At 43.2% G+C, this 14,552-nt stretch overlaps 1 protein-coding gene across 13 annotated transcripts in view; it reads right to left on the reverse strand.

Moving 5' to 3' along the window:
• The window catches only part of ZNF384 (zinc finger protein 384), a 29,258-nt gene that overhangs the window by 4,360 nt on the left and 10,346 nt on the right, over window positions 1–14,552 (reverse strand). For 10 of the 13 annotated variants that reach the window (XM_014603935.3, XM_059720422.1, XM_059720425.1 and 7 more), the window contains 4 exons: window positions 2,740–2,964; window positions 1,921–2,103; window positions 999–1,077; window positions 123–281 (listed from right to left, as the gene is read on the reverse strand). In XM_014603935.3, coding sequence (XP_014459421.2) covers window positions 123–281; window positions 999–1,077; window positions 1,921–2,103; window positions 2,740–2,964 — 646 coding nt within the window. Of the gene's footprint in view, window positions 1–122; window positions 282–998; window positions 1,078–1,920; window positions 2,160–2,739; window positions 2,965–14,552 lie in introns of all 13 variants that reach the window. The other 3 variants (XM_019476148.2, XM_014603945.3, XR_009458985.1) reach the window with 2 other exon arrangements.

The following is a 14,552-nucleotide window of genomic DNA, read 5'->3' on the forward strand; positions in this document are numbered from 1 at the left end:
GGAGGAGTCAGAGTTAGGACAGCAGGAACCAGAACTCCAGATACCCCTCTCACGATGAAGGAAAGGCCTGAAACCTTGGGGAACATTTCTAGCACCCCTCTCCCTCACCCAGTGATACTCACCGAGGTGTAGGCCCGGCTGCAAATGGAGCAGGTGTAGACCTTGGCATGCTTCACCGTGTGCGTTGCCAGGTGAACCTCCAGGGAGGCAGCGTCTGTGTACGCACGGTGGCAGTTGTGGCACTTAAAAGGCTTGTCTTTGTTGTGCTGCCGTCTGTGGGACTGCAGATACGAGAGCAGGGGTGGAGGAAGAAGGAAAATAGGAGGAAATGGATGTTAGAGCTGAAGATGACTTCTCAGGTCTTAGGGTCCCTAGTTCCTGGTGCCCTGAGTAACAAGGCCTCTGGGTCCCTTCCTCCAGGGGCATTCTCATCCCTCCTTACCCCCGCTTCCCCAATCTCTCTTGTACCAAGCATTATTTTTCTCCAAGTGCTCTCATTGTACTGGAACAGACATATCTACCACATCAAGCAGGCTCTACTCCTCTCCCATCTCACTCCTCCTCCTCTTCCTTCCTTCCCCACCTGCTCTCCTTTTCCCTTCTGGTAATTCCTGTTGCTCTTCAGCACTGTCCTGGGCTCTCCCTGCTGTCTGCAGTCCCTCTTTCTCCTCCACACTGACTGGCATCTCCTACAAACTCTCAACATTTTGCTCACTCCTTTTGCCCATGCCATTAAAGCAGCTGGCAGTCCAAAAGAAAAAAAAAAGTGCTGTATGACTTATGCTGCTTACATAATTTCAAAAGGCTTGACATGCTCAATACTACAGAATCCTCCTCTAAACATTCCCTGGATCTACAGCAGCTTTCTTGCATTTCTCCATTCTGTTCCTTGCTCTCCCAAACCCACCTCCGCAGGTGCCTCACTATGAGGCAGAGTCTCATCCTCCATACCACCACATACTTCTCCTACTAGCAAGTGGGTGAGCTTGCAACCTTACCTGCAGGTTGGAGAGCTGGGTGAAAGCCTTTTCACACCCAGGGTGAGCACATTTGTAAGGTCGGTCCCCGGTGTGGATGCTGCCAAAGAGGAAGAGCACAAATGGGAAGCATTAAGTAGGACATCAGAGCAGATCTCCACAGCCTCATGCCCCGACCAAATCCTACACCCATTCAAGCAGGGTTGGGTGTGAAGTTGTACCTAGACATTAACTGGGTCAGATAAGAGGGACATAGACCCATTTTTTGTGCTCAAAACCAGAAGAGAAAGTGTAGGGAAAATAGGGAGGGTCAAGAGTTCAGATATTGATCGGGTTAAGTATGAACAGCTCAGAAGTAACTGACCAGATTCATATCTGGGCCCTGTGCAAAAGAGCTAGGAGAGGAGTCTGTGGGTTCAGGCACTCTGCCCCAGCCTCTGGACCCACATGATCAAGGTATGTGCATCTCTGTGCCCCCACCAACAATGCCGTAGGACAGTCAACATGCTCCTCAGTGGGGGTACATACGCATTCTCTTTTCCCTATTATCCAACTAAGATTAGCTAAGTCTGTATCTGTACCCCCCTGCAATGCCAGAAAAGCTTCCACACACTCAGGCTCAGTGCCCTGCCTGCACAGTACCAGGCGGGGATGCCCTACAGCCAATGTTCATCTCTCTCTCTGTGCTCCCCATGGTGCATGACCAAGGATTCCTAGGGCTAGCGTGTGCCCACCTCTGCCCTGACGTGGTCAGTGTCTCCTGCGCAGCCTCCACTCCGTCCTCTCTTGGGCCACGTCCTCCTGTGGATGCAGCCAGCCGTCTCCCCTGCCCGCCCCCCGCATGCTCGGCGCGTGCGCTCCACAGGTGCATGCCGGCAGTGTGGGGCGGGGGGGGGGGGGGGGGGGGGGCCAGGCCAGGCCCCCAGCCTCCTCTGGCCCTTACCGTGTGTGCTGCTGCAGATGGGAGAGCTGGCGGAAGGCCTTCTGGCAGTAGCGGCAGCTGTAGGGCTTGGCCCCCGAGTGGATGCGGAGGTGCTGGGCCAGGTAGGAGGTGTTGGCGAAACTCTTGGAGCAGTGAGGACACTTGTGCGGCTTGACAATCGCTGTGTGAAGCTTGGAGTGGATCCTGCCGAAGAGGAGGAGGAGCAGCAGCAGTTGGACACGACCACCATCTGGCTAGTGCTGATGGAATGAGGGCACAAAGGGGGTGGGACAGTACCACACTATCTGGCTACACAGAGGAACTCCAGATGTGGACTGAACCCACTAGGTCTCAAACAGCACTCCCCTGGAGTTTGAGAAATCAAGGCCCATCTGCACCAGGGGCCAGAGAGAGGAGTTGTACAGTCTGGATTGAGGGGCACTGGCAGAGCTGTGTGTGGGAAGCCCGTGACTGGAATAGCAGAGGGGATACAAGTCAAGACAGAGATACTCAGCAGAGCTGTGTTGGGATGATGGGGAAATGGAGAACCCTACACTTACTCAAGACTTCCTTTGACAGTATGAACCTTACAGTCTCACAGAAAACATCACCTCTGTACAGATGCCCCTTGGTGCAGGTTGCCCTGACTTTTATCCCCCATGGTCAGTAGCAACAAGCCCCAGTAGCTGGGGAACGTGACTGCTGATTTGCTGTGTGGAAGAGCAGCCTGTGGGAAACTGCAGTCTCCCTAGGTGGCCTCCCCACTGCTGGGTGTTTGCAGCATGCTGGGACGACGGCGGCATGCAGTTCGGAAGGCCCTCAGCCTCGTCCGGCCCTTACCGTGTGTGCTGCTGCAGGTGGGAGAGCTGGCGGAAGGCCTTCTGGCAGTAGCTGCACGTGTAGGGCTTGGCCCCTGAGTGGATACGAATGTGCTGGGCCAGGTAGGAGCTGTTGGCGAAGCTCTTGGAGCAGTGAGGACACTTGTGTGGCTTTGTCTCCGTATGGGACTTGGAGTGGATCTGCATCTCCGACTTGGAGTAGAAGGTCAGCGAACACATCCGGCACCTGACCGGGGTGAGGGGAAGAGACAGTATCACATGGAGACAGGCCCCAATATGCATCAACACCAATCAGGTGAGGTGCTCAATATGTGAGGCCTCAAGTTCTTGAGTGGAGAGGAAGCAGCACCTTCTCTGTAGCTCTGCAGTCCTCTCCTGGGATACTGTGTTCAGCTGTAGGCCCTTCCATCCCAGGAAGAGAGTGGAAAAAAGACAGAGGGGGACCTAAGACAGTGGGCCTCAAATATACTCTGGGCCGATAAATTAAATAACTTAAAGCCCTTGACTCTTCCAAGATTCTGGTTTGGCATACAGATAAGAAAAGGGAGACAGAACAGAACCTTCAAAATATTTTAAGGGAATAAAAGATAGATATGGAGGGAGCAGAAAAAATAATTCCTAGACCAAAAAAAACCCCAAAAAACCTTTGTCTGTCTTATTTATTTTGGTCATAAAAATTAGCCTAGAAACCCCAGGTTAAAGTTCCACTTGACCATAAAAACTAAACACTGAATACTGGAAAGTCTGCAACAGCAATTAAGATCACAGCCACCTTAACCCTGTAACACTGTATTTGTCCAGCTTGAACTGGACGTTAAAAATGAGAAGCACTGAACATTACTTGCATATGTGGTTTCACATGCGTCTTCAATAACAAGTGCAATGCTTCACCATCCTATGTTTTTATTGTTTTCACATTACTATTGGGTTTTATATCATTCTATGAATTTGGACACAAATTAAAATGAAGTTCAGGCATATATGTATCTGGTGGAACCTTCAAAAAAAGTGAAAAAATGACTGGCATCTGTCTGCTACTAATCAGCCACTGGGACTTGTCAGCCACTGCTACCTGCCAGCTTTCACTTCTCCAACACCAGCAAATGGCTATAAAAGAGGTTTTTGCCACCACATAATTAAAGTTAGGAAAAGTTTTAGTAACTGCTGATATGATGGAAAGGTAAGTCGGAGTCTTTGAATTTTCTTCAGAGTACCACCACAGGGCAGAATTAAGGTTGCTGTGGTTTTATTTGTTCATCTGTAGACTTCTCAGTGTTTTATGAGATCTCTAGCACTCATGTTCAGACCTTTAAGGTTAATATCCGAGAGCTCCAAAAAGCTAACAGGCTGGCTGACCTTTTTTCGTCTTTCACTGAAGGTTGACAACTTCCCTGTCTGGAAATGTCCTTATATTTTAAATATGTTTAAGAATGCTCAGTAACAGGACTTCCCACAAAAAAACCTGATCCCATTCCTCCTGGTCATCTCATACTTTTACATATGAAGTCCTCTCCCCTTCTCCCCACAACTCCCGACTCAAAAAAAGAATGCTTTCCTTCTGTTAGAGCTCCCATACTGGAGTCACGTACCCTGTATATAATGTGCAATAGTTTGATTAGCATATGTAATGTATACATAAATTTACACAACACCTACCTGACACTTCCACAACCTACTAAGCAACACCTCCAGTTGAAGTCCAGTTGTTGGAAGCCCCAATTCCCAAATACAGATGCTTACCCACAGTTCAGAGCTCTTTCCTCTTCATGGCTAGCTCATATTCAGTCATATCCCCATTCACCCTCTCTCTTTCTCCCTCCAACTTTTATTCCAAACCCTACTATAATGCATACGTCATAAAGTATGTGCTTAAATAATATACATTCATCTGGAACACACATTGCCTGAGTGTACCTGTCTTAATCATAAAAGCCTATTTAGGAGTTGCATAAATCCTCATAGACCCAAGCTTAAACCCACTCTTCAGGAACAACATAGAGGAAGTTCCAAGCATCGACAGTTGCAGAACTACGAGCATCCAAAAGTACTAGCATGATTAAGAAGCCAAAAGCTCAATTGACTCAAATACTGTCACTTACTTCGTCCAATTTTCCCCTTTTTTCGAGAAAGTTTCATACCAACACTTAGACGCATGCATTTGAGCGGTACTTAAAAATAGGGGATTTTTCCTTGAAAGCAGTGATGCTGGCAGGGGGTGGGGGGGGTTGAGGGGGGAACAACACCACCGAAACCCCCCCCAAAACAAAACAACCACCCCTCCCCCCACACACACTTTCAGCTAAACACAGAATTGGAAGAATCCCTTGGCATCAATAAGTTACCTCAATTAGCCTGTAATTGCAGTTAATTACATTGCATAATCTTGTTCATAAACTTTTTAAGGTCTATATTAACTAATCATGTTTCCTTCTATTATTACAATTCCAGAACTTAACTCTTCTAAAGTTGGAAACCTTCTTAATTTAAGGACAAGCTACTAGAGTGCAACATTATGGTTAGATGGTCTAAAGTGACTAATGAAAGCATTAGCATGGAAATGAGGCCAAAGTAGGCATAGCCTTTGTAAAGAGCAATGATGCTGGAACACTATGTCTGGTTTTAAAGTCCACACTTCAAAAATGATGATGAACATATGTCTGGGAAATGTAAAATGGTAAGAAACTTAGGGAATCCAATCTATTTAGCTTGCTTGTAAGGGAAGATAAAGAGTCACCAGATACTTACATGGGGAGAAAACATTAGATAGCAGAGGATCCTTTAATTCAGTAGTCAAAGATATGACAAGATCCAATGATTTCAAGTAGAAGCTCAAAAAATTGAAGTGGAAGCAAGACAAGTTGCCCATAATGAGGTTACTAATAGCTGGAATAACATACAGAATATTGTGGTGGATCCCCTGTCACAACAAGTCTAAATCAAGACTGGAGGCCAGATTCTCAGCAACTAGTTGCTTCCTCTTGAAGATCTGGCCCTAGAAAACTGCTCAAAAGCACATTACAGGGTTTGATATAGTGAGGTTCTCTGGCCTGTCTCATACACGCGGTTGAGTGGGATGATCCCTTCTGGCCCCTAAAATTTGTGAATCTTGTGACAGCATCAATTCTAGCATCCCTCCGACTAACTGCATGTATCTGGAAGAACAGCCATCTAGAATGCCTGCTCAGATTTACTCTTTACAACTCTCACTGTAGATTAATGCTAGCGGGCCTATTATCACCCTGAAAGTCCAGAAAAAGCTTTGTATTTGCCCCAGCTTCTTATCAAACAGTAAAGTAGAACGCTGTCTACTGCATAGTTCTTTGGGTTCTTTAGCAAATTTCTTGTTTAAATGTCTAAGGCATTTTCTATTTGTAAAACTAGGCCCCAAGTTATTTAAAACAAAAGTTTGTAACTGGATCTATTATAGAGGCATTCCCACCATAACTGAGTATTTCATTCCTTTTATAATTGTAAACTTTACTGTAACACAAAGTGGAAATTTGGACATGATCCTTGGCTCGAATAGGAGCTTGGGGGAAAATGTACAGAATTAGCTAGTCTGGAAGATAGAAGGATATTTTGCTTTATGAATATTTTTCTGACCTTTCTGCACCAACTATTATGAAAAGCAACTTGGCTCAGAAACTCCACTTCTACTTTATTCTGCTTTGCTCAGCAAGGCCCAAGGCCACAGAGAGGTTGTTCTGACTTGGCAGCTTTTCATCTATAGAAGTAAAAAAATGTATACACAGGTCAGCATCATCTTCCTCAGACAGTCTGAGAAACAAAAGGAGTTGAAGTGACTCACCAAAGGTTACCCAAGAGTTCAGTAGTGGAGTTGCCAGATCCAATTTCAAGTCATGGGTCAGGATTAACCTGCATCTCAGAGATGGAGCATGTCACAGCACCTACCATGAAAGCTGCCAAAGTTTACAGCTTTCTTTATGCTCACCTCTATATGATAGCAATGCCCCTCAGACTTATATGTATAAGCTAAGATTTAATGACAATAAACGGGCATTGCAGTTTTTCAGCATAAGTCAGAATTTTAAAACAAAACTGGGAAGTATGGAAATGTAAAAATCAAGGTAGCTTCAACAAATTTCAGCTATCTTCTCAACCACTTAACTGAAAGTCAGGATTGAATGTTATGCCTATCCATGGGAATGAGCTCACAGTATCAACACTGTTATTATACTGCAAGTTTATCTTACTTACATACATAACAACATATTTACATGCATCTCGCATAACCAGCTTGTGACCTTACTCACCTCTAGTCTTCTTTGTATCTAGGTAGCTTGACAAGGTCTCAGACAATTCTGCACTTCACCTTCCTGACCAGGCAGCAACAGTAGCATTGGCTCAATTACTTTAACACACAAGTGACACTCTCAATATCCAAAATGATCTTCTCACCAGTCACAGAATAGGACAAACATTTTAATCCTTTTCTACTGACATCCAAGTGTACTCCCCAATGCCAGACATCTTAAAACCACTATGTTACTCTGGTCCAACCAGGATGTAAGCTAAATTAAGATGGCTGTAGAATACTGGAAGTTCCCTGAGCCACTCAACAAAAGTAAGATTAAAATGTCAACTCATTGCTTTATCTTGGTATTAATCTCTCTCTCACACACACGCTTCTCCATGCTTGAAAATTATTTGCAAAGGATGAATGAAGGGAAGCTAAGATTATAGAATTTAAGTTCTCAGTTTCTGAGAGTCACCACATTTTGCTTTTCAGTCCACTATCAGAGTACTTCATCTATATGGATTCTTAAGTAGCCCTGCCTCCACTCCCCCTTCCCCACCCCCACAACACTATCTGATCTTACAGATATGGCTTAGAGAAATAATGTGGAATCAGCTTCCCAAGTTTCCAAAAAGAGACCTCTGGTGACTCTGCTACTACTCAGTTTTGTTGGAAAGCCATACAAAGTACAATTAACTATCAGTCTGAACTGTTAGTCAGAACTCTGGGACAGACATTTGAAATTAATGTGATCTTCATGAGTTTCCCTGTATCTCTTAACCTAGAAAAACTGAAAAGACATCAGGACCAAGCACCAACTGTAAAGAGCTACAATCCAGCTTTAAAGGAAACTAAACACAAGAGGGGCTTGCCAGGCAAAGAACTAAACAGGTGCAAGCAGCACTAACTGCACTACCATCCTTTACTCATGAGACATATTGTATTTAAAATTATATGGGAAAGAGACCCTGTCTTTCTAGTGTTCTGCAGATAGTTACATTGCTGTCATGTAGAGGTGAACATGAAGAAAGCTGCAGACTTTAGGAAATGAGTAGGGGAACATCTGGATTTCGGCATACAGGAAACCATGAGAAACGCTACACTCCAGAGGCAGTTTATATATTTAAGGCTGGGAACAATAAATAATTAAATCATCTAGTCTGGCTTCCTGCATGACATCACGGTAGCTGATGATATTCTATGACCTATCTTGACTGGAAAACATCAAGGCATTCAGAACCCACTAAAGAAAGGTAATTTGTTCCAATGGCTGATCACTCTAAGAGTTTGTACCTTATTTTTAATTTCAGCTTGTCTAGTTTTTATTTGTAGCCATGGCTTCTTGTTCTGACTCTCAAGAAGAAAAAGAAACTTTTTAGTACCCAGCCTTTTCTCCTTTCTGATAATTCTTACACGCTTTGAACAAGTCACCTCTCAATCTTCTTTTGGATAAAGAGCGCAATCTGTTTAGTTTAAGACCCTTATTATAAAGGCATTTTTTCAGCCCTGAGATTACAAGTCTTTACTGCTTCCTGTCAATTTTTCCAACAACTTTTTCAAATGTTAACATTAGAAATTCATACAGGATTTTAGCAATCTCATCAATGCATTAAAATCCCCTCTCTTCTAATCATTTCTTCTGTTTAGACATCCAAGGGTTGTGATGACTCACTCTGCTACAACCCTGTCTGGGAGCTCATTATAGTTACTTGTCAAACAGTCCCTGAATCCTTTTCTAAGTCACTGTTTTCCAGGATACTGCTCCCCATGCATAGGCATGGCTTGCAGATCTTAGATGTTTCACTCTTCATATGACTGCACTGAAATTGCTTACGCTTTATGGGTCTAGCCTACCAGGCAATCCAGGCTGCTGACAACATTTACAGGCCAAATACTGACATAATTAAAAATACAGACAGGAAAATCATTCGTGGATTTGATTTTATGACTTTCAAAATGCTAATTAAAAAAATGCAAAACACGGTACCTACAACTAGTTCCTGAGGAACTCCACCAGACACACCTCCATCCAGTGATTAGTGTCCCCATGAAAACTATTTTTAAAAATATGTCACTTTACCAGTCTTTACCCAATCTAAGGTATACTTCATTGCTTTTACATGGTATTTACTTTTTAATTAGAACGCTGTGCAGTACTAAGTCAACCATTTCAGGCTTTAAGTACTAGTGACTAGGGACACATCTTTTCCTTCCTCCAAGAACAAGCAATGGCAACAATGTGCAACTAGATGCTCATGGATAGGTTAATTATATGCAAACCCCTTATTACAAGGCCATTAACGTTACAAAGTCATGCATGCAAACAGCTGGCAAATCAAGCTCCATGTTTATATAGTACAACCATCTTAGCCAATCACGTATTGTTTTTTCCATTGGAAAAACTCATTTCACTGCACAAATGGACAGTACTTTGGCTAAACCACTATTCAATAATGTGCTTTATCCTTCCCATTCAATGTGTGGCCCCAGGCCCTGCAAACCACACAGGATTCAAACCCTCTCTGCAAACAGAATTATTCATTGCCTCATGGGCTTTCCTGTAGTACACTTCAGTATACTGTCCGAGTGCTTCGCAAAGATTAATTTCACTTCACAAATGTCCTTGTGAGCTGATGGAATTTTATGCCCATTTTAGAGATGGAGAACTGAGGAACAGAGAGACTAAAATCAGAAATATCCACTAATTTTGAGCACCCAGTTAGAGATGCCCAGTCCTGGTTTTTGTTCCAGAGTACTTAGTGTTGTCTATGTTCGTGTATATATGAAGTCAATTCCTATGGAGTGCATTCTGCAGCTGTGAGTACTTAACGCTTTTGCAAGTCAGACCTCAGTTTCGGCATGGAGGAACACGCAATTAAATGGCCATATGTGAAAGGATTAGTTTAAGTGCCTTAACTGGTACAACATAAACATTCTGACAAAGGCAGGAAAAGAATCAAATTCTCCACAGCAGCATTCAAAGGCCTTAGTCAGACCTTCCTTTCTCTCCCTATAACCCCCTGCCTTATTCATTATGTTCTTTCCAAATTCTAGAAATAGTGAGGAAGGACTTTAACAGCCTATTTCACTACACAGCCCCGATTCATCCCAGAGCTTGCTCATCCTGTGCAACAAATGAAACAGAGGTACCTTAAAAATTATACATATATTGCCATTAAACGCTGCCCTGCCTGTACCATATATGCAAAATAGAACCAATTTAAGGTTGCACAAGCAACCTTAATTCTGACACTTCCCGACTTCAGAATGCTTGACTTTCCCCTTTTTTTATATTTGTGTTATTTCCTTAAAACAAATTCAAGCACATGACATCAACTCACACTCAGATTGGTCTTCCATAACATTTATAGCCCCTGCACAAACCTTTGCCTAAATAACCAATAACAAAGTAATGCAACAGTAAGCCCTCCACTGTGCAACAACTGCAGGGAGAGGAGACACTCTACTAATGTGCTTCAGAGACATTTCCTGAGAGGAGAAGAGTGAGGTCTGGGCATTTTGAATTTAATTCCAGGCTTTGGGAACACGTGCATCTGCTGGTTCTTCCTGAGCTTAACCACTTCTGCCCAATCCCTTTAGTCTATCCCAGTCCTGTGTCCTCATCTACTCATTCCCAGTCTGCTACCCCAAACTCCAGCCTCCTCCCCCATTTAAGTTTCACTCCCAGTCCCTTTACCCAAGGAACCCTATTTTTTGTCTCCCAGATACTCATTCCATTGATCTCTTCTCTTGTTGTTCTCCCCACAGATCAGCCCCTTGTCTCAGTCTCCCCGCTATGGGATTCCATGCCAAGCTAGACCCAATTACCTTCTCACATTCTAGTCCCTCATTAGAACGGTCACCTTTTAACCACATTAGTTTTCAGCTTTTCTACTGCTAAGCAGAGATGTGGGGCAGAAAATTTTCCAGTGCTGTTTTTCCATAGGAAATTTTCCATTTCTAAAAGTTCGTTGTTTCATAAAATTCACTAGTAACAATGAATGGATGCCAATACAATAGTGGGCAAGCTTAGCAGTTTCAAAGGTTTAATTAAAGTTTTTCAGGTTATTATCCCTAGGAAGTATGTGAGAGAGTACATATGTTTTATTGATTTGTAAACAAGAGGGTAAATACACTCACATAATAACCCAAACCAAAAATCAAGTTATGAATTCACCTAATTGGCTGTGCAGGTCAAATCAAAACCAAAGTTAAAATTCTTATTTCATCTCAGACTGCAAGTGAAAGCAAAAGCAGAACTAAAACTGATTTTTTTGTTTCACTTTCAGTTCAGCGAACACACAGAGCAGGGTCTCATTTCTTTTCTTGAGTTGGGGAAGTTGGAACTGTTTGCATGAGATCTGTTAGTTGTTTAGTGCTTTTGGTTTGAAGTAGTCATAATAATGCCTAATCAGAAAAAAACCCTAGCTTGTGGCATCATTATAATGAAGTTCAAGACACTGAAGGAAGGAAGAAAGTTGGCAGATGTAAATATTGCAGGCAGGAGTATGCTAACAATACAACAAGAATAAAGAAACATTTAATAACATGTACAAGCTGTCCTGAAAGAGTACAAGCCATATACAGAAAGCTAATACAACAAAATGGTGGAACATCTGAGAAAAGTCTACTTCAGAAATCCTATGTAAGTAAACAAATTACTATGTTAAACAACACACAGTATAGACTAGCATCTATATTGTTTTAAAACATTAGAATTTTAAAAGTTGTTAATGCAACTCTGGACTATTATTTATTTAGTTAAAATATTTGTATCCTGCTTTTCTGCTTGCACTAAGCACCCAAAGTGGCTTAGGCTTAACAATATATTTTTTTAAAGTACATAATAGATAAATTGTTGACTATTTCAACCCAGCAGTGAGCTTAGTTCTCTGGCTGATGGCAGAGGTCAGACTATACTTCCCTTTGGCTCTGCAGTCCCAGGGAAACTGAGCAGAAGTAGAGCAGCAGAGTGTTCTTTCTGGCAGGGAAGGGGGAAGCAAGCTCCCTGCTGCTTCTCCTTCTGATGGATGAGGCCAGACCAGAATAGGTTAAAATAAAAATCTTTTCCCCCCTTTTGTTGCAGGAACTTGGTAGCTCAAGTAAAACAGCAGATTTGCAAAAAAGGGAAAATGAAAATGTTGAGCTGCCAAGTCTGGGGAAAGAAGCAGCAGGATCCTCGCTTTCAAGATCAACTGTCACCACATACATGATCCACCATGAGTAGCTGGTCAAAACAATCAAGCTTTTTATCAAGCTTTGTGGACAAAATGTCAAAAGAAGATCAAGAAAAAGCAGATGAGACATTAGCTCAAGCTATATTTGCAAGTGGTACAGCTCTTTCCATAACTGAAAATCAATACTGGAAGGAACATTACAAACTAATTCGCCCATCATATAAGTTACCATCTTGTTATCACTTATCACATTCACTCTTAACAATGGTTATTCAAAGGATTGGTCAAGCAGAATCTCTGATTCTGATATCAGATGGATGGACTGATATATAAGGAAATCCTTTATTAAACATTATGTTAGCAACACCTGAGCCAATACTCCTAAAAGCAATTGCCGGACTGGTATCAGCTGATATGCCTCCTTAAATATCAGCTATTGGTATCGGCCCCTAAAATCTCTATCAGTGCACCCCTAGTGAATACATAGCCAAATTACTGAGTGAAGAGACTGAAAGTGCGGGTCCCTCCAGAGTACAAGCCCTTGTAACTGATAATGCGAGTAACATGAAAGCTGCGTGGCAAATATTAAAAGGACTTGTTTCTATTTCTCAAAATCTCTTGCTTTTGGAGAATCAGTCAGAAGTACAATTAGTGAAGAAGATGCAGTGTGATAAATTTCTCTTGCCCATAGACTCATTGGTAAAACCATCCTTTAGCAAAAGAGAATGTGGTTCAAGTAGTTCTGAATCAGGTTTGCCTCACTCTGATTCTGAAATAGAACTAATAAGCAGTGCAAGTGATTCTACATATAATGACAGTGAAACTGGAGGTGCTGCAATGACCTCAGTAGAAGAGAGCTGAACTCTATTGAAGCAGATGAGCGGACAACCATGGCAGATCATGCACAGTTCTTTCCGTGCGCTAAAATTAGTGTCAACAGTTTTTCATAGATTCATAGACACAAGGGTCGGAAGGGACCTCAACAGATCAGTGAATCCAACCCCCTGCCTAGGCAGGAAGGAAGACCTGGGCCTCTTTAGCCTAAAGAAGAGGTTGAGAGGGGACTCGATAGTGGCTTACCACTATATCAGAGGAGTGCATCAGGAGCTCGGTGAACAACTGTTCACTAAGGCACCCCTGGGGAAGACCGGGGCCAATGGATACAAACTCCTGGAAGGCCGCTTCAGGCTTAATACCAGGAAAAACTCCTTCACAGTCAGGCTGTCCAGACTGGAATAAACTCCCTCCAGAAGTGGTGTGCATTCACCTACCCAGGAGGTTTTCAAGAGGAGACTAGACAGTCACCTTGCTGGGGTCACCTAACCCCAGCTGTCTTCCTGCCGGGGGGGGAGAGGGGGCTGGATCTGATGATCTGCAAAGTCCCTTCCAGGCCCTAACAATCTATGAATAAGGCAAATAAGCATGCTAAATCAGATCACGTTCTATTTAGGGCACTGGAAAATTTTCCAATTCAAAATTTTCCAGAAAACCACATCTCTGCTGCTAAGACCTCTTCCCACTGCAAAGTGACCACTCAGGCCAGCCTCGAAAATTTTTCACCAGCTCCCAGTCTCTTTGCACAAATAGTTCATCTTTCTTCCCACCCCCAATTCCCAGGCCCAGTCCCCCTATTCAGCCAGATCCAAACTTCCTCCACCAACTCTAGTTTCTGTTCCTTCCCTGATCGAGTCCCAGCCCACCCCTCTTCTTTCCCTTAATCCAGACTCCACTCACACATAGGAGCTCTTAGAGGATGGCATCATTCTGCGGGGAGGGTAACATCTAGGCTGCAAAAGCCCCAAGCTGTGAAATAACACCAGCTGTGAAAGCCCCAACCTGTTCAACAAAAATGTAATCCTCCCAGATTTTAACCACTAAACTTTAAGGAATATCTGCTGAACCTGTGCAAGCAGATTTCTCCCCCCGCAGCAACACTTATAACTTGGTTAAATTTAAGTGAATTTTTGCATGCATGACAAAGAGCTATGCCTGACATGGAAGCCACACCAAAGAAACCTAAGCCTGTCCAAAGCAGGAGGATCCTAGAGCTGTTTTAAAAAGTTTGGTGATCTTTTCTAACACTGCAAAACATTTTTCCTTTGCCTCAAACAACAGACCCAGTTTGGGTGATATTTCTCCCCAAAGAGCTACTAGAGGCAGACAATCAAAATGAAGAGTCTTAAGCCAAATAGTTCAAGCTCAGCAAAGCTGTAAGCAACGTTAAAAAAAACAAAATAAAGCAAAAACACCCCACACCTTATAATGGGAAGTGTCAGGCCCCCATGACAGAGTTCTACCAATCCCTCCCACATACAACAGATCATAAATGGTTGGAAATTTCAGCAAATAAGTGTGCCAAGTGGGATCTTGAGAACACTT

Source organism: Alligator mississippiensis, chromosome 1 (genome assembly GCF_030867095.1).
Source record: "Alligator mississippiensis isolate rAllMis1 chromosome 1, rAllMis1, whole genome shotgun sequence".
In the NCBI taxonomy this organism is placed as follows: Eukaryota; Metazoa; Chordata; order Crocodylia; family Alligatoridae; genus Alligator; species Alligator mississippiensis.